General features: G+C 39.9%; 1 protein-coding gene across 6 annotated transcripts in view; it reads left to right on the forward strand.

The window, feature by feature from the left end:
- The window catches only part of KIZ (kizuna centrosomal protein), a 99,275-nt gene that overhangs the window by 30,097 nt on the left and 48,387 nt on the right, over positions 1–20,791 (forward strand). For 3 of the 6 annotated variants that reach the window (XM_077814157.1, XM_077814156.1, XM_077814158.1), the window contains exons 5-7: positions 10,460–11,087; positions 16,186–16,477; positions 16,800–16,893. In XM_077814157.1, coding sequence (XP_077670283.1) covers positions 10,460–11,087; positions 16,186–16,477; positions 16,800–16,893 — 1,014 coding nt within the window. The remainder of the gene's footprint in view (positions 1–10,459; positions 11,088–16,185; positions 16,478–16,799; positions 16,894–20,791) is intronic. The other 3 variants (XM_077814160.1, XM_077814159.1, XM_077814161.1) reach the window with 1 other exon arrangement.

Here is a 20,791-nt window from a genome sequence, read left to right on the forward strand (position 1 = left end):
ACCCCCTCAGCTAGTCGATATTGTAATAAGCAAAAATGGTAGAATCACTCCATTATTCAGAAAAGCCAACAGCATGCTTGTCCCTTAGGCTACAGCATTCATTAAGAAAAGCTTACTGGGCTGAAAGCTGGAAACAGATGATAACGGGATATGATTTTCATATTTAATGCATTCCTTGGAAGAGTATGTGTGCTGCAGATTGATAGAAGAATCAACTGCTACTTTACTAAAAGACTTTCTAGTTTGCCCTATAGCTACCGATGGAATCATTCAGCCAAGAAATTAACTTTTTCTCCTTTTACCTGCTTTATATATCTGCTAAGCAGGTTGCCTGGCTGCCAGTAAATGTTATTATGCAGTTAACTGTTTGGTATTTAAGACTCTTATCAGAAAAGAAACAGAGGCCACACTATTTTGTTTTTATAGTAGGAGGAAGGTTTTCGTTTTTCTTTCTTCAGTGCATTAGCAGGCATTAATCTGAGTTTATGGGAAGTTTTTCCCCCATAGATTAAAAAGTTAAAAACCTTGAATTTAGAGCATTCTTTAACCTATAATATACAAAGCAATGGATCCGGCAACCTTGACTTATATAAGCAGGCCTTTAAGAATGCATGAATTATATATATTCAGTTTAGATGTACAGGAAGTCATAGAGTTCTGAAATGCTGAATTTTTCTATTTGTTAAATAATATTTGGTTTGAAAATAATTTTCATAGAAGATAGACATTTTAATCTATAGAATTTTTTCTCTTTATTGTACTTGTTACATAAATACCAGAATACTAGTGTTGCTATGGTTCCAAAAAACTCTTTTTCCCATTCAAAATAGAGAAACATTTTGGGTAATGTTAGGAAGCTTAATATGAACCCAAAATTGTCAGTTTACATTGCATTAAAATGATAGTTAAAATTGGTGGTGGGTGGGGGGGTGAAGGTTTATTTGCTGTGAAATACAAAGATGGCGTCTTTAAATTGTTCTGTGGGTATGATGTTTAGAGAGAGATTTTAGCTTATCTGAGTAGAGGGTGGGTAACATGAACACATTAGTGCAACTTAAAACAAAATATCCTTTTGGTGGGTGGTTGTAATTCTGAGTTTAATGGCTCTTTCTGCAAGAAATAATCTGAAGAATGTCCCCACTTGTTTACATCTCATTTCGTTTTCAAGAATGTTGTAATTGTTGTTTTTAATTTGGCACTATTTTTGAGCCTAATCATGCCTTTTTCCTTCCCATTCTTAAGTTGACTTTAGATTTCTTTCATTCAGATATGTAAAGAAGGTGAAAGTCATTCTGGTGCTTGGGGTTTGTGCAGTGCCATCAGCATCACTCTAAAGTCCTGCAGTGAAGCAGTGACAATGCCACTAGCAGAGTGGCGGCACAGAAGGTTTCCCTGTGAGGTGGATGATTGGCACACAGGGTGGCATTGTGGATGGGAAGGGCTATGGACTCTGCCACTATTTGGAGTCTACGGCCCTACTGCCCACATACGTTTTGGAGGCAGGCAGCAGAAACTTCAACTTGTAGGCCAAAGCAATGACCTCAGGGAGCTGCACTGCACACTGATAGGTAGATAAGGACTTGGGTTTCACGTCTTCCACAGCCCTTGCCTACACTTTTCCTGCAGAAAGTCCAGTTTCTGTCTTTTGTGGGAGGGTAACGTGAATAATCCCCAAAGCATAAGCTAATACAAATATAGTGTACAAATTGTGTTCATTGATTTGTTGCATAGTATGGCTTTCCTTACAACTGTTGCCTTTTGGACCAGCACTCCAACAGAGTGATGGGCCTGGCCCGCATTCCTTCTTTCTGACTTCAGTGAGAGTTTTGCCTGGCTGAGTACTGCAGGATCATAGCCTAAGTAGAATTACAGTATTTCTGTACGAAAACCAAGGAGAAAGTGCCACATCTTTTTCAAGACCTTATTAAAATTATACAGCAGGTTGTCGCAAGTAATGACCGTATATCAGATTTTAATTCTGTCTGCCTTTACCTAAATGATATATGTGGCTCCTACATGATTTATTTTTATCTGAATAAACTGTAGTGTTGGGGGAAAATAAGCATCATATTTTATTGTTTAGTCTGAGAAACACAGCTAGGAGAAGTCACCCAATTAACAGGTTCTGAAATGCTTGGCTTGCTTAAAAGTGATGTCTGAGCATCATTAAGGATACTAATGCAAGACATGAAGGCGAAGAGGATGTATATCCTTTGTGTATGGAACTTACTGAGAGAACACATTTGGAAGTAGAAACGTCAAGAGAATATTGTCTAATGTTTTTTCCTGTCCCCAAATATATATGAATATTAGTCAGTCAGTATTTGGAAGGAATAGGTTTGGTTATTGAATAAACTTAATGCGGTTGGCCATCTTAAACTGAACTGGATGTTAATGTAATTCCAAATGTGAATGGTGACATGCAGTACTTGGACTTCAAAAGCCTGACAGGACTGGACTGAAGGCATCTGGGGGGCTTAACTGTAAACAGACACAGAGTTGGATTTTTTTAGCAGCACTTTGCCCTGAGAAGCTCTTGCATGGTTGTCTGATGAGTCAGAAGAAACAAGCTGATATCGTGCTGTAGGTTTATATTTTCGAATTGTTGTAACTAAATTGAGTGTCTGTTTAGCAATGTATTTGTATAGGTGTGTTTATTTTCCCATTTTTTTTCTTTCTATAAAAGGTGTTTAATGTGATAGGGAGGAGGTCAAAGGCAGGTGTTTCTGTGGGGTAGAGTGGCTATGAGAAGCTTCCCATCATGGACCTACTGTTTCTAGATGTGGTGGTGGAGTCTGGCCCTTAGCATTCTTTTTTCAAACATCCCATAGATAGCCCATGTCACATTATGTTGTAGGTAACTTACCTATTGCATTTATCTAGCTGTTCCAGTCTAACATATGTCCGCTTCTCTCATCATATGTTGTGAAACATCTAATTGTTAGGGAATTCAAGAAGGGTTTTTGTTTCGATTTTAGCAAATTTTTTTGTTAATAAAATAAAACTAACAGCCCACAAATAAAATAAAATAACAACTAAATAATAAACTAACAGCCCTTCTATCTATAAGATTAAACCCCAATTTTTATGTACTGTGTTTTGGGTTTTCTTTCTTTGGGGATGCCAGGAGAAGAGGATGCAACATAAATTAAGTGCAGTCTACTCTATATGCTAATTTAGTTGGGCCTTCTCAAAACAGCACCTTGGTAGCCAAAGTAAGAGAGACTGAAGGATGGTATTGGGGGGAGAAATTACATTCCTTTAAAGATTTTCACAGGATTCTCCCTTGTGGGTTTTGTGCCTCCAGTATGAATCAAGTGAGAACTCCCTACATTCTATAAGCCTTTGGTTCTCTGAGTCAACCCTTCCTCAACCCTCTCTGAAAATGCTCCAGCTACAGGTATTTTAGAGGTCTTGAAATACTGTAGTCTGTTCCTGTCTGACACTGGCAGCCAATGAAAGATCTCCCTCCTGGAGTTGTACAACAGTTTCCAGCTACTGCAGTTCTGGCTTTCATTTCCCATCCTACTTGAGGTAGATGCCTAGTATCCTTTATAGGATAAGTTCCCTGGCATCTACTCAGGACATAAGACTTTTTAGTTTGTATTTAATCTGTTTATTTCCTTTTACAAAAGCTGCATTCACTCTTCCCCAGTATATCGTGTTAATCTATGTGTCAGTTCTGTTCTTTACTATAGTTTCAACCAGTTTGCCTGGTACTGAAGTTAGGCTTACTGGCCTGTAAGTGCCAGGATTGCCTCTGGAGCCTTTTTGGAAAAAATGGCATTACATTAGCTACCCTCCAGTCATCTGGTACTGAGGCTGATTTAAGCGATAGGTTACATATCACGGTTAGTAATTCTGCAAGTTTCATATTTGAATTCCTTCAGAACTCTTGAGTGAATATCATCTGGTCCTGGTGACTTATTACTGTTTAATTTTCAGTTTGTTCCAAAACCACCCCTATTGACACCTCAATCTTGGACAGTTTCTCAGAATTAATAGGAATATACCAAATAGCCGAGATATCAACGATCACTGGCACTGAAGACTGAGATGGATGATGTGGATTGGCACCAATGTTCCAGAGATACCCAGTTACATTGAAAACACCATGATGGCAGTGCCTAGCACTTAGGGAGCTCAGTGATGAAAAAATTACCTTCTATTGAGACTCAGATCTTCTGCAAGCCTTTCTACCTCTGTGCATCAGGTCTTTAAACCACTCTGAGTTTCCATGTTTCAGGAATTCCATCCCTGGATCAGTTTGTTCCTCAGTAACCTCATCCTTCTCCTTGAAAAATGAGAATTCTGTGACTTTCTGAGCACAATTCCTTCCTCCTCTAGTGCCATGGCAGCTATCTATTGGCAGAGTTGTGTAGCTTGGGATGGAGCGGGGGTCTTTTCCTAGAGGAATCGCTCTCAGCTCTGGGTTTCTGAGCTGTGTGTGCCATGAAATCTGGCTTCTGCAACCTTCAGGGCATTGTGGGTTTTTTTGAGTCACGAAAGCCCTGGTCTTTTGATGCTTTGGAAACTCTTTACCCAGAAACTCCATGTCTTTTAGGACAATGGCATTGTAATCATGAAACTTTGCAAAAACTTCTCAGCAGTGAAGCATCCTAATTTGTGGAAAACAGAAGAACTTCTATGGCAGTGCTACCTCACATCTGTTAAGAGAATTGGTTTATCAGTGCAGCCTACCGCACAGACCTACATTTGGCCTGTTTTTTGTTGTTGTGCTGAGGAGTCAATACCTAGTCATGGCAGAGCTTGTAGACGTACAGAGAGTAGGAACTCAGCATAGACTCCTTAACAGCATAGCCCCAGCATAGACTCCTTAACAAATGGAGTACAGAATATGGAAGCTTCCAACCTTCAAATCAGAGAAACTCTATGCTGAGTAAAACTCAAGGTTCTCCAGATCCCTGATCTAGGTTGCTGTAGTGCCAAATATCAGAGGACATCAAGGAATCAAACTAGGCACAACAAGACTCTGGACTGCTGGGCATTCATGCTGAATAATAGGACTTAATGCTGACCAATGAAGCTTCATGCTGCCACCTCCCCTGGAATGGCTCACTGGGAATTAACGCTGACCTGTAGTGATCTAGTGATGAGACGTTTGGCCTGGGCTGTATCTCAGGTGTCTCATCTAGTACAATGTCAACCGAACGCTACAGGTGAGACTGTGTCCTCATTGCAAAATAGCTGAATTTTGATGCATTAGGAAAGTAAACATTTTATTCTTGTGAAAGAAAAGTGCTTTAAGAAGGGCAATATTGTGTGTGTGTGTGTGTGTTGTGGAGAATGAGAGGAAATACCTGGGTAAAACAAATAGAAAAGATGGCAATTGAGAGGGTGTAATGGATAAATTAATTTGCCATTTTCCTGTGGGGATTTGACTTCAAATGTGTCGTAGCTGCCAATGAGAGTTGTGTGAGATTCTATAATTTTTTTTTTTATAATTTTAGCTAAATCTCTTCGCACTTCCCCCCACAAAATGTACCTCCTTTTCCCTTCATTTTATTTTGCTGCTGGGTGAAAAACTACACAGGAACCAATCCTTATCTTTCAAATTCTAAAATTCAAAGCAGATGAAGAGAAATCCTTATGATCAAAAAGGAGTTTGCTAGCAAGGCAACTTTAGCTATAACATGCAGAGCTGATAAATTCTGATAAATTCTGTTTTGGAACACTAAATCCAGGAGCCACTAAATCCATAAAACGTTTGCTGGATAAATTTGAGAGCAGAAAATCAGACCCAAAGGATAATATAGAGGAACCCAAAGTAGTAGTGATGAAATAAATTGTAAGCTTAATCTGAATAACATACTCTGAATCTTTCTGCGAATACCTTAGTTTATAGAGTTATTGGATTTTCTTTTGTTTGTGTGTTTTAAAAAAAAAAAAAAGCTGTACTGTGAAGTTTTGTCACATCGCCAGACTAGGTAAATTTAAGACCCTTCCACAGAGAGGTGGTAGCTGAACCTGTGTGACGGATAAGACCACTCAATGAAAAAGGATGGAGGATGCAACAATGACGCAGTCTACGGGACTCTGTTTTGTTGTCACGCTCAAAAGTGTTAAGATGTTGTTAGAGTCCTTCTCTTACTATTCAGCTAATTTTGGTTCAAGGTCTGTTTATACTGACACTGGCCTCCTACTTCTTCTAGTAACCATTCCACAGAAATCTGTTTCATTTATTAAGAAAACCAAAACAAACTTTAAAGTACGTGAAATTTAGAAAGTAAATGGTCATTCGTTTTGGAAAATTTTTCATTTAAGTTCAGCCAAGTCCTTCAGAGGGGAAGTGTCTCCTGCGGCTACCAGAAGTCTATGAGAAGAAAGAATTGATTCAGAGGTGGATTTTTGGCACAACTGTTGTTGTTCCTGCTATTGAGACAAACATACAAGAGAGAGAAAAGGGCAGCAATGAAAGAAAAAAGACTTCTGTCTCCCTAATGCTTGCTTTGTTGATGTGTCTTCAGCAGGTATGCTTTAACATCTGTACCCAGCTCAAGTACCCAGTTTGGGTTTGGTCCTTCTTCATATTGGGGTAAGGTTGCTTACACTGCTTTAGCCTGTTGTGCTGATCATAGTGATGATATGGAGCTCAGCTAATTTAAAAAGTTGGTTAGAAGCCCAAAGAAGGATAGGTGTGAGAGAGAATACAATAAATGTCACAGAAGGGTGTTGTGTAGGGTTTGGCTATAGGAGTGGAGGTGGTATCTACATTCTTCTCAGTCTGGTCAAAAGATCTTTCAGGATCAGAGAAGGGTGGCCCAATGGTGTGATGGTAAATATCTGGATGATGTGGTGGTGGCGGCGGCAGTGGTGGTTGATGACACTGATTAATGCTCTGGCACACTTGTAAACTTACTCCCTCTCGATCCTGAGTTTGCTAAATCCATCATGAATTACCAAGTGCTTTCCTGTAAAGCAATGCTCAGAAGGTGGCAACTGTGTCCCATTAAAATTAACCAATTAAAATAGTTTTCAGTGGTTCATATTTGTACATTTTCTTTTATCTGAGTACCTTGGTTTGTTGCTAAACCAATTTTATAAACTTATCAGGAGATATGACAACCCCTGTTAAGAGTTTTTTTAGTTTAGACAAAGTTAGTTTACATTAGTCCTTTGAGTTCATTTTGTATTTTTTTCCGACCATAACCTAGTTATGGGTGTCGCGGTTCTATAGGGATACGTTGCCTTGGCCTTTATACAGTCTCCCTATTTCTTGCCAAGCCATAAGTGTAGCCTTTAACAAGGGCAAGCTCTGCAACTCTGAGACGGAGCCTTCAGGCTCCAACAACCCTTGCTTCTCATTGTGTGCTCTTCACAGCCAGTCCTAATGAGTTCAGACCTCTTTTGAAGACTTTTACCCCTTCAGGAAGCAATGCCTTCAGAAAGTGTCTGCAGTGACACTAGGCAGCCGTTTCAAAACAAGATAGCATTTATTAGTCAACAGGAATACAGCATCTGAGAGCCCTTAGGTAAGCACAAAAATACAAGCTTCAGGCAGAGTCCATATAGGCAGAATCAACTCTCCTAAACAGTCCATGCCTTCCTGGAGCCCATCTTCTTTCTCTGGCTTTGTGTCCCTGTGTTTGAGGCTGTCTACACTACAAAGCCTATTCCAGCACAGCTCTGCTGACATAGTCTCCTAGTTTAGGTACAGTGAACACCGACAGAAGCTTTTCTGCTGTTGTAGAAATACCACTTTCTCAAATGACGTTAGCAATGCCAGTAGAAGCTCTCTTCTGTTGATATAGCATGTCTACATTGGGAGTTTTGTCGGCATAGCTATGTCACTAGGGCATGTGGCTTTTTTTCACATCTGACTGACAGAGCTATGCCTGTATAGTTTTAAGTGTAGACCAAGCCTGAGTTTTTTGTGTGTCTGCAGCAGCACACTTTAAAACACAGCCTCTTCACACCTCGTCCGTTTGTTTTCCTACTCAGGACTTTTCCACTCTGCTTCCTGGCACAGAGTTGGAGGAAATAACGTGCTCTTGGCTTCTGATCATTAGGATTAATGGTCATTGGGTATTCTATTCATATGTGTTAATTCCAGCCAGTTCTTATTAGTGATCTGGTTCAAACCCAGACAGACCCATTTGTCTAATAACATCTTAACCTGAGATTCAGCTATGCCTCACTTCCCCTGTCGCCCGAGTAGGAATTAGCCCCTTGTGTGTTAACTGAGTCACACACACTGTTCATAAAAATATTATCAATAAAGTCCCATATTGGTTTACAATGATTTTTTTCAGTCCTTTACCTATTTTGGCTTGGCAGAACTTTAATTCAGGGTATAGATCTCAAAACAACAGCTCTATCCTACTAACATAGGAATTTCTTTACTGGACCAGACCAGTGGCCATCTAGTTTAGTATGTCTCCCACAGTGGTAATGTGCTTTAGAAAATGATGTAAAGCTGCCATAACACCCAATTATATAATTTATGCTTGGGAGAAACCTCTTCTTAGCCCAGGTAGTTAGCATTTGGTTTATGCCTTAAAACATGCAGCTTTTGTGAATCACGGATACATTTCAGTGTATTTTATCGTTTGTATAAAAGCAACTGTATATAAAAAAAGTAGCCATTTCTTTGTGAAAGAAACACTTCAAAAATATCAGAGGGGTAGCCGTGTTAGTCTGGATCTGTAAAAGCGGCAAAGAGTCCTGTGGCACCTTATAGACTAACAGACGTATTGGAGCTTTCGTGGGTGAATACCCACTTCGTCGGATGCATGTAGTGGAAATTTCCAGAGGCAGGTATAAATATGCAAGCACGAATCAGGCGAGGGATAAGGAGATTAGTTCAATCAGGGAGGATGAGGCCCTCTTCTAGCAGTTGAGGTGTGAACACCAAGGGAGGAGAAACTGCTTTTGTAGTTGACTAGCCATTAACAGTCCTTGTTTAATCCTGAGCTGATGGTGTCAAATTTGCAAATGAGCTGAAGCTCAGCAGTTCTTCTTTGAAGTCTGGTCCTGAAGTTTTTTTGCTGCAGGATGGCTACCCTTAAATCTGCTAGTGTGTGTCCAGGGAGGCTGAAGTGTTCTCCTCCGGGTTTTTGTATGTTGCCATTCCTAATATCTGATTTGTGTCCATTTATCCTTTTACGTGGGGACTGTCCAGTTTGGCCGATGTACATAGCAGAGGGGCATTGCTGGCACATGATGGCGTATATTACATCGGTGGACGTGCAGGTGAATGAACCGGTGATGGTGTGGCTGATCTGGTTAGGTCCTGCGATGGTGTCGCTGGTGTAGATATGTGGGCAGAGTTGGCATCAAGGTTTGTTACATGGATTGGTTCCTGAGTTAAGAGTTACTATGGTGTCATGTGTAGTTGCTGGTGAGAATATGCTTCAGATTGGCGGGTTGTCTGTGGGTGAGGACTGGCCTGCCGCTCAAGGCCTGTGAATGTGAGGGACCATTGTCCAGGATGGGTTGTAGATCACTGATGCATCCGACGAAGTGGGTATTCACGCAGGAAAGCTTATGCTCCAATACGTCTGTTAGTCTATAAGGTGCCACAGGACTCTTTGCCACTTCAAAAAATAGTTTGCACTTTACCTTTCATTGCTGTGATTTTGCTGTTATGGAGAGTACATGACTAACTTGTCTCCTGCAACCACCAAACTGAAGGTAGATCCTCCAGATGAAGATTCAAGCGCGTTGGAAAGAGAATATGGAGAATTTTTTATCACAGCTGTATATGGAGTACTTGCTTTCTGGATAGCAGACTTCAGTTTCTAGGCTATCGCTCCAGAACCTTTCATAAACACTCTTTTACAAAAAGTGAAATTGGGCAGTTGGGCTTCCAATTTATGGGCTTTCTGTGTGTAAAACTATAGAGAATAAATGATTGCCCAGAATGTTAAACTACTATAATTGACATAAGCTTTGTTTAATATGCCATTTGACAGAATGTTATTGCCATTCCATGCAAAATACTGTACATTAAGTGAAATGCTGTGAAGACTCTTAATAGCAGTTAAAGCTGTTTTCTTGTTCTTGTAGTTCAGCAGTTAACAAACCTAATGGCAACATTAGCATCGTCCATTTTTTCTAAATACGGGCTTTATATTTGTTTTCCAATATTTCTCTCTTGGTGCAGCTACCTTTGGTCTGGATCCTGCAAGGTGGTGTTTGCCTCCTGTGAAGTGCTGACAGACTTAATCTCCTTTTGGCTTCCCTGGAAGTGGAGGGTGCTTAGTACCTGGGACAAGGGCACTCAATATCTTGCAGGAATTGGGCCATTCAGTCTTATTTCCGTTTTATAAAATAAATGGACAAAGAAAATGTTTCATTTGTGGACTAGCATAATATGCTAGAAAAATATTTAAATTGTATAGAACATTTGCTCTTCAAAGACCAACACAAAACCTTTAAGAAACTCCATTTACTACATGAAATTCATTCTTAAGCCATCTCAACCTCTGTTTTTCAGATGCTGCTGGTTGCAAGACAGGCAGGAATTAACACCAGGACAGCCGCGTCAAGAGGATTGTATCATCCAGCAACAATCTTTATGGGCCGCCAAATGTCAGCCATCTCAAGCATTGAAGATTTCAGTACACAGCAGAAATCTTCCCAGCCCACAAAGAGCTTTTCAGTTTCTGACCCACATTCATGCAGACAGGCAGCACAGAGCAGTAATATGACAGACAGCTATGTAGTACAAACTAATTGTGATATACGGTGCTTAAATAAGTCTGACAAAATAGATGGGAAGACATATCTCCAGATGGGTGAGAAAATGCCAGTCACATCCAGTGTATCATCTGAGAATGGACAAACTCATTGCTTAGAAATAGAAAGCAATACATATGATGGCAATAGTAATTTAGTAGAAAGCAAAAAATCTGCTCAACTCAACTCCCTGTTATGTGAAAGATTAAGTCCAGAGAACAGAATCACTGATTTAAAGAGTGACAGTTATAGCAGCTCAGTAGAAGCAATAGTGACAGAGGAGCATTTTGTAGCAAATGAAGAAAGATCTCAACAGCCAATCCCATTGGTGTCTGCTCCTGAACAACTTGTTTCTGGAAATGAACAGCCAGGAGACCATTTCCCAGGTATGATGATGGTATTTGTGTGATGGCCTTGCTGTGGGCAAAGTGCTGTCTTCCCCCATTGATCCAGGTTTTCAGAATACACTCATCACCACAGGGTCTGAGTGCCTCCACAAATGGAAAGGAACGGCTAAGGCTCGGTTTAACAGGCTGTGGAGGGCAGTGCAAGAGGAGTCTGCAGCTGTTGTGTGCTGTAGAGCAGGCAGCATGGCCTAGTGAACAGGGCACTCCCCTGGTTGTCAAGAGGCATGGATTCTGTTCCTGGCTGTACCACTGACTGGCTGTGTGACTTCGGCTAGTCACTTCCCCTCGGTTTTCCCTTCCTCCCTTTGTGTCTTGTCTGTTTGTTTGGTGCAGGGACTGTCTCTGACTCTTACTGCTTACTACAGTGGGGCCCTGATTTTGGTTGGCACTGCTAGATGCTACTGTGGAGTCTTCCTCTGCTGTGTGTCTGTGAGCTACAGTGCTGGGGAAATGCTGAAGCTCAGCCAATGAATCTGCCACTTTGCAGCTCCAAAGGCCTAAACTTTCCACACAGGTAGCATGCAGAGGTCCCAACTGCTACTACTGGCCCTGGCAACAGAACAGTTCTGCAGCTGTTTCACGCCAAGCTGCTTAGCTGTGGAGGAGTTAAGAGGACTCCTTCTTTGTACCCTTTCTTTGAATCCCAGCACAGAAGCGTGTTTCCTTGGACTTTGTCTTGGTTTTGGGGTAGCAAGTGATCTCTGTTTCCCCTGTTAGGGTGGTTTGTCTCTGAGAATGGTGCATTTGAAACAGTGTCCCCATTAGTGGTGCATCTGATTGTTATGACCAAAGACGTGATTCACAGTAGTACGAACCACACACAGGACCATTAAGAACTCTGTGAGGAGCTTGATCCTGGCCAAATTAGGTAATTCAAATAGGCATTTCTCTGTGACCAGCCTCAATACCAAACAAGTAAGGTTTTGCTTTAGAATAGATGGGGATCCAGTTTGCTGACACATGCCTTTCTTTTGCATTGGTGGATATGTCCAAGGTCCTGTAAAAGATTTGGTAGGACAAATCGCAGTTTAACCTGACAGCCCTGGCATGGGCACATCATCTGGAATATCCAGGTCTGCTAGGTCTCTCCAAAGAACTGATATTTTTATTTTTTCCAATCCCAGCTCTCTCTCTTTTTTGGTGCGGGGGCAGGTGTTGGAAGTCAGGCCTATTGATATACTGGTACCCACAGACTAACCAGGGACGTGACTATGGAATTTGGGTCTCACTTGGCCTTTGGGTGCTTTCGTTGAACCACCAAGTGATTTTTCTCTCCCATATCTTCCTTTGAAGGTGGTCTTTCTACTGATCATAACTTTAGCTAGTAGGACAAGGAAAGTCTTTGAGATCCAAGACCTCATTGATAATCCTTCTTTTACTGCCTTTCACCAGGGCAGCAAGGTGTTTTTATTGCCATATCTAGAATTTTTACTAAGGTACTGTAGTATCAGATCTTTCTATTAACCACTCTAATGTTGTTTGTTTTACTTACTTGGGAAACATGCTTGGTCTCTGCCTCAGGTTGATTTTGTTCAGAAAGTTTGTGCAGAATAGTTAATCTATTTCTGAGAATAAAGCTACTGAAAAATAGGTAGGTTTGCCAATGATACAATATTTTCAGATGATTAAAAAATATATATCTAGTGCCTTAGGTCTTTAGAGGAGAAACTTGAAATTTGCCAGGGAATTGTCCTGAGGGAAGAGAGGTGCTATTTGCTATCACTGTGAAAATCCATCCAGATTTGACCAAGGCTTGGTCTGCACACCAATATGGCAGTTATACATGTGATTTTCTTCTTTTACTAATGTAGTTATACTGGCACAAACCCTGCATACCAATATAGTTCTACCATACTGGAAGGGGCATAAGATGTACTGCTATACAACACCTTTATACCATATAACTACGTCCACACTAGGGGGATTGGTCCACTTTAACTGTATCGGTATAATTAAAGCAGTACAGCTTTTGCGTGTAGACAAGATTTTGTATAAGATTTGGGAATGACTATTTGTACATGTAGATGAATTCATTACATGCTTACTCATTATTCTCTGAATGTCCCATGCCCTGCTGAGAACCATGTTTCATAGGCATATGATTCACAAACACTGTTTCCCACAATCAAATATCCTTTGGCCTAGTGGAAGAACCATACTTCCCCCTGCTCCCAAAGCCAAGAACAGAACCCAGGAACCATGATTCCCAGTTTTGTGCTACAATCTGGCAAACTACCTACTGGGAAACTGTGTCTTAGCCCCCTCTAATGGCTTGGTGCACAAATGATAACAACCCATCATTATCTGCTAATGGAGTTATTATTTTTAGCTCAAGTGGTAGAGATGAGTAACTCAAGAAAATTGATCAAACTGCTCTTAACAGCTTGCAGAAATATTCTCCTCTGCCTTTCCAGTAAATATGTCAATTTTCAGGTTAACCCAATTTTCTAAGTCATATAAGGATTGCTAAAATGGAACTTTATAATGAAAATTACTGGCAACCTTAATGGGGGCGGGGGCTACTGCCTCTCAATGTAATGATCACAATTTTTTGGACAAAAGCTGGCAGTCTCCTCATATTACCCTGTATACTTCTTGTTCTCTTCTTTGGCATCCTGTTGTTGCCTTTTTTGTGGTTTTTCCATTTCTCTTGCTTTCAGGACTCTGTTTGCTTTTCATTGTCTCTACTGTCACTTTGACATATTTGCCACTTCTCCAGTTAATGAAAGACTGTCATTATTTGAGGTGGAACAAGACAACACCAACCTGGCTTATATTAGTCTTAAGGCTCTGCAAAGCAGATTTGGCAGAATGTCTGTTCTCTCCCCTTTTGCTCCCCAAAGAAATGTTAAGGTGGTCAGTGTCACGTTTGGAAAAATACTTTTAATTTCGGAATGTAATACTTCTATCTTAAGGGAAACCATAAGTTTGATTCAAAATCAGAACGATTGGTGACCACCTCAAATTCCCCATGAGGGTAGGGGGAGAGCTTCTATGTCTTTATGATGTCAAACCTACATTATAGAGTTCTAAGGTTAAAGTAATCCAGGTCTGAATTTTTTGTTCTAGTTCTCATAAAAGTTTGATCTTTCATGCTGCAAATTACAGGGAAGTTTTGGCTCTGCTGTGTGTACCACAACTGGACACAAGCTATGCTTTAAGCTTCAGGTGTTTATGCAGTACATTGTGACTTGAAGCTGTTTTTCCTTTGAGTACTTTTCTGTTGTTCAGAAATGGCAGCATAATATGTATAAAAGCAACATAAAATAAATAAAAGTAATAGCTTATCTCTTACATTTATTCATATCCTGAATGCTGGAAACAGAAAATAGAATATAAGATCTTGTCGTTATTTGTATCAAAAACTATTTTTCTGAAATCTGCCATAATTTCAAATAAAAATGAAGCTCAGTGTAGGGAAGGGAGGAAATGTTCTGTTTTGCAGCACAAGCAAGACCCTGTGAACACTCTTGGGTTAATTTTAGAAATAACTGATACTGCAGTGAATCTTGTGGGAACTTGGGAGTTTCATGGCAATGTTACTTGATTACCGAATTGTTTGATACATTTTCATGACATTCTAAAAATGCACCAGAAAATGAAAATGTTAGTAGTGCTTATTTTTATTTGTATCGTAGAAGATTAGTGCAACCTCCTTCTGCTGAGCAGCAAGGGGAATCAGCTGCCATGCACAACTTCCAAGCCAACAGGCATATAGCTCTGCTCCTGCACAGATTAGAAGCTCCAGACAACAGCTGCCTCCTCTTCAAACACACTTCTGCCTTCCCAAGACCATTTTTCAGGCCATTCTTCCCCATTATGTCGGAAGAGATTTGCTGGAGGAGGCTGTCTTAATCCTTGTTGCTGTTTTAAATTGTGGAGGATCCCCTTCACTTGCAGCCCAGAGGAGGCATAGGGGATCCACTGAACACCCCTTGTGAGGAAAGCATAGACTAATACACAAATATGAAGAAGGAGGTTAGGTAGAAGGTGGACAAGTTAGAGAGTTGAAAGATACTAAGGAAATAACCGTTTTTATGGATTTATGCAGCACTAACTGACTGACAGCTTCTTGGCAAAATGTTGAAATATGTGGCCACTCATGCAATTGCATGAACTCGTTACACATGAGACTGAGCAGAAGGAAACAGTCCAAGGACTTTGGGAAATCTTTTCTGCCCAGCAGGCCGTGGAATATTCCTTTGGTTGGTTAAGAAGCGGGGCCAGCCTATTAGGAGCATTCCTATTGGGGCAGTCCCTAAAGAAAAAAAAAAGCATAGCAGCTTCAGAGAGTGTCTCTGTAGGTTGAACACAGATCACAAGGGAGTTTCTCCAAAAAGGACAGCAGGGTCAGCATGTAGGGAGAGTACCTGTAGGGTTAGGAGTATGTCACGGGGAAATTTCTGGGTGCTGTAACGTGGCATGTGAGTCCCTCTTATAATAATAGTTTGACATATTACTTAAGGGGAGGTTTCAGAGTAGCAGCCGTGTTAGTCTGTATTTGCAAAAAGAAAAGGAGGACTTGTGGCACTTTAGAGACGAACAAATTTATCTGAGCATAAGCTTTCGTGAGCTGAATGCATCCGATGAAGTGAGCTGTAGCTCACGAAAGCTTATGCTCAGATAAATTTGTTCGTCTCTAAGGTGCCACAAGTCCTCCTGTTCTTTTTACTTAAGGGGGAGGAATCCAAGTACAAGACTCAAACTTAGTTCCTCATTTCCAAGTCAGGAGGAGCTTTGAGCATTGTAGAACAAGCGCTGCATCTGTTGAGAGAGAGGTTTGTGGTGATCGTCAAAAACTCTGAGAATGACTCCAATGCCACATTGACAGATTCCAGAGAAAGCTGCATCCATCCCCATTAGGCAAGAATGTCAATGAAATGAATAAAGGAATGGAAACCTGGGATATCTGGAGAACCCTGGAAAAATGTGCAGAAGGAGCAGAGGTTTTAGACTGTATGAATTAATACATATATTAAATGTAGTTGGCTGGGTCTCATTGCAACGCAGTGCAATGTATATTTTTTGTCATGCTCCTGTTACTATGTTGGCAATATTTGTCATATTTTTATTGCAGGTCGAGCCCAACACACAGATACTCTGTGGCCCTCTGCAAACACACTGGAGCTAGAAGATGAAAGTTTAGACAGCAGCAGTGACCTTACAGTTTCTGTGAGTGAAGAGGATCAGATAATAAACACAGTTGAACTACAGCAGAGCCTAGGAGATGTGGATTGCAAGACAGCCTTAAAATCCATGAACTTGGAACAAGAAAAAGAAACCGGATCCACCAAAGAACATTTTTCTTTGCAAACAGTAAGCCGCTCTACGACAGATGAAGACTCTTCGGCGAATTCAGCAACAAGACAGTAAGCCATTAAATATTTTCTCACTGTGATTATTTAGTTAGGATTTTTTTCTGGAGATTGTCCTGTTGACAATCTGTATTACTGTAAAATATGTATATGAATATGCAAATTTCTTAGCTGCTACAAGCAGACATTTTAATGAGGGTCTCTTTTTTGTGATGAATTGACTTTGGAACTCATCACACAATTTGAGATGCCTGTTTCTATGATTTCAATTAAATGCAGATGTCTCACTGTTTTCCTTATTTTAGTATATCAGTTCAGTTTGATAATGGAAATAACTCACTAAACAGTACATTTCATGGTAATTTGAATTTTTCAGGTGGTTAAACTCCCTGGGCATTCAACTTAACAACTTAAAGCAACACCTGCGAGGTGTGCAACTGCATCTTAGAAGTGCATTGTTTGTTCTCTGTGTAAGTCTATTTAGATGTTTTTTATGGCCCCTATCATTGCAGTATCCGAGTGTCTTTCAATCATTAATGGCTTTTATCCTCACAACTCACCCATGTGACGTAGGGAAACATGATCACCATTCTACAGAGGTGGGAACTGGGGCACAAGGTATATTAAGGGACTTGCCTAAGGTCAGACAGGAAACCTGTGCCAGAGCCAGGAGGTGAATCCAGGTCTCCTGAATCTGTTGTCTGTTGTATCATATCTTATGGTTGACTCACTTCAACCTGATGGAGCACTTTGGTGTAAAGCAATAAGAATATCATTCCTTTTGCACTGTGAACCTTTGATCTCACAAAGTTTTGTGTTTGTGAGCGCCTCACCAGTTTGTTGTGCAGCTCTTCAATTCTGCTTGTCTCTTCAGCTGCATTCCTGTAGGCAAGGCTCTTCAGCACTCTCCTCCCAGCTCATCCCCACCTCCTACTTCATCTGTGCCTTTCACTGCTGCTAGTCTCCCTTGCTCCCGCTCATTGCAAGGTTTCCTGCCCACATATTCTCTTCTTTTCCTTGCTTTTCCACTTGCTGACTTTCCTTCTTTTTGCTCCTCCTAGTTCCTAGCTGCAAACGTTCTCCCTGTTGCCTGCTTGATTGTACCCACTCTTCTCCAATGGCTGCCTGCCATTTACCTGCCTTGCCAGCTTCCCAATACTCTTCCTCCTCTTACTCAGTGCTGCTTCCCTTACTGCCTAGCCTCCTTACTGTTCTGGATCCCAACAGCCTCCCAGTGGCCGTTATCAGGAAAAGCCACCCTCCTAAATACTCTGAAACCTCCTAAATACATGTATTCCTTTCAGTTTCTATTGCCAAACTGACATTATCTCCACTTGTCTTCCAGGTGATGCTACCTGTCCGCTTTTTTTCCCCTCCTTCATCCTTGAACAGTTCCCATGCAAAATGTTTAGGACTGATGTGGTTAAACATATTTAGGTGGTGATTCGAGGCATGTGAGTTAGTACAAAAATAAAAACTATGTAGCCAAGAAAAATAGCATTTGTTATCCAGCAAGAATGAATGAGGCTTTTAAACCAATCTCCCCGGTGGTTATTTATCTGTTTGTTCATTTGTCTTTTTAACATGTTTAACATATCTCTGCTTTTTTTAATATATGCACATGCACATATAGTCTTATTAGAGAATGATTTCAGGAATGGTTCATATTTTACTAGATGACAGTTAAGCAGAAAAACACAGATATCCATTAAAATACATTTCTGCAACATTATCATTTCAGTTTTTCAAACCATGTGTTAGACTATTGCTTACTACAGAAACATCTAATTTACATCTAAATAGCTTTTATAGAGTTTTCCTTTTGTTTAACACCTGTTAATCATAGCACTTCATAAGAAAGTTGTATAGAGTGGTTGATTGTGCCAGAAAAGTCATCGCTGAGCAGTGGGAATGTAACCTTTTGTCCTGTCCCTATAGATTTTAGTGACTTCCAGCTGCTGATATAAACAGATGGAAAATATTGTGGGTTCTTCTTAAGCCTGGATAGCATTTGTTCTTTGTTCTCGTTATCTCTGGAATTTGACTCAAAGCTGAAAGTGGGTAATGGCCTCTAAAACTGTCAAGTCTTAGTTTTTCAAGGTCATAAAAATTTGATCACAGTTGATCCATTTCTCCAGGAATTATATAGATTTTATTTTGCTTTTGTTTTTGAAAAGTTAAAATACAAATAGAATGCAAAATATTTGTATCTGGGAAAGATCCTATGGAGAGACAAGTAGTTTCTTCATAGTTAATTTTGCAAACAGGAAGCATTTAGATCCTACTGCTCCTATTAGTCACTCAAATTCAGACTTGAATGTTTTGATATTTTGCATAGTAACTCTCAAATGCAAAGAGATTTTTCACAAAGTTTTAAAGTGATTAATAAATGAGTTTGTGATACAAATAACCTCGGTAAAAATATAACCCCTTTTTGAAATGTGGTCTGAAGGTGTGACATTTATTACTATTCTTCTACTCCCGCCCCCAAATATTTTGTTGTAAACTAGTCAAACTTCCCATATAGTTATTAAAAATACCCAAAAAACTAGTGCACAGGTTATATTTGAAGAAATTATGTTGTAATTAAGCAAAATTTTAATGGTTGGGTATCAAACTGAAATGGTTATAGTTTGGGCCCTCAGCCTCTTGGTATCTTCTTTAATTCTTAAGCATGTTATTGTGACCTCAGTGCTACTTCTACCATTTATCACCTTTCCTCTGGGTTCATGAGTCTACTTTAGGTTTATTGGTTAAAAGTAGTAAGGGGTGTGTGGAAAGGAAATTACAGAGACAAACTATTTTGAGGTCACTATTTCGCTGAATTAAAAACAAAACAAAAATCTTTAGTGCACATCAGCAAGTGACTGGTTTTCAGGTGACATTATCTGCATCCAACTTAGTGGAGAACAGTGGAGCCTCTTCAGTTAAGTTTTTAATTTTTGTTTGTTTTGCAAATATATTTTGTAAAAAGCCTTTTTTCCCCCCAAAAAAGCCTTTTTAATGTCACATTTTACCTTACAGTGAGTTATTAAAGCGCAGTTACAAACTGCTTAAAGTACGATTTTTATCTTGGATATACTGACAAGCTGTTACCTGTGAAAATACATGAGTGATGTTGCTATGATAACAGGTTTTTTTTAAAAGCTTGTAATGTAGTTTAAGGAAGCAGACTTATATTCAGTACTTTCTTAAACAGCTGAATGCGACAATTTTGATGTTCAAGTTATTAAAATTAATAAAATATAGAAAGTGAGCTTCATTCATGTGAGCAGTGATGGATTGGCAAATGAGTTTCTCTTTTTATCTGCCAGAGAGTGACAGTACACGTATGTTTAAAATATTCCACTCTAAATTCAACCTATATTGTGGGAACCAAATAGGAGAGATGAGTAGTTTGTTCTTTGCACCTGTTCATTTCTTGGCCTCTCTGCTGAGCCTGCCAACAAGTGTTCTAGATTTTGCTAATTTTGGTTATAGTTTTTGTGATGTCACCTTGTTTACTGTGAGTGGTACTAGACCTGTAATTCATTTCACATAAAGTACTGAACAGCTATCCTATAACAACTGCTGTTCTCTACTGATTTGTTACAGATTTGAACCAGTGAACTAGAAGTGAAAAGCTCCATATCTTTTTTTTTTTTTTGTTCATTCCTCAGAGCTATCCAGTCCTCTATTTAAAAGGCTAAAAAACCAAACCCAAAACCCCAGAGAATTAATGCATAGAAAGATGATGACTATTTTAAGGCCTGTGTTGGGGGTGGGAGGAGAGACAGCTTTTGCCAGTGCTGCTTCAGCTGCATTGAAGAGGACTTAGCACAGATGGATTGTGCATTACAAAATGTAACACATAATTCAAGCTGTCAGCTTAATCAGACTGTTTCCAGGAAGCAACCTGTAAAAGAGAAGGACCCCTTGTTTGCTGACCTCTGATCCATAGCCTGCTGCAGATTGTCATACATTTTGTTTCTCTTTATGTTGGTGTCCCTTCCTTCCCCTTCTTTTTGTTATTGTATTCCCTTCAAGTGGCACCCTGGAAAGACCACCCAGAGGGAGTAAAACAGTAAGAAATGAGCTAGCCACTAACATATAGGTTTTGTAAGATTTTAGTAAAAGAAAAAGTACTGTTTAACTACATATGTGATCTCTAGTATTGTTGTATGTATTACAAGTCTAAAAACTGCATGCACAGCTGTTTAAATTTAATTTGTCTTTGTAGTGGAAGACAGGGCTTTAGTATTTTTCAGAACTGAAGCAAAGCTTAGCAAAGTTTAGTGAGAACATATTGCCGCTTTATATATGAGGGAGTATAACCATCATTGCAAAATGAACAAACTGTAATAAACTGTTATATTTTATAAAAATCTT

This window comes from Eretmochelys imbricata, chromosome 3 (genome assembly GCF_965152235.1).
Source record: "Eretmochelys imbricata isolate rEreImb1 chromosome 3, rEreImb1.hap1, whole genome shotgun sequence".
Lineage (NCBI taxonomy): Eukaryota > Metazoa > Chordata > Testudines > Cheloniidae > Eretmochelys > Eretmochelys imbricata.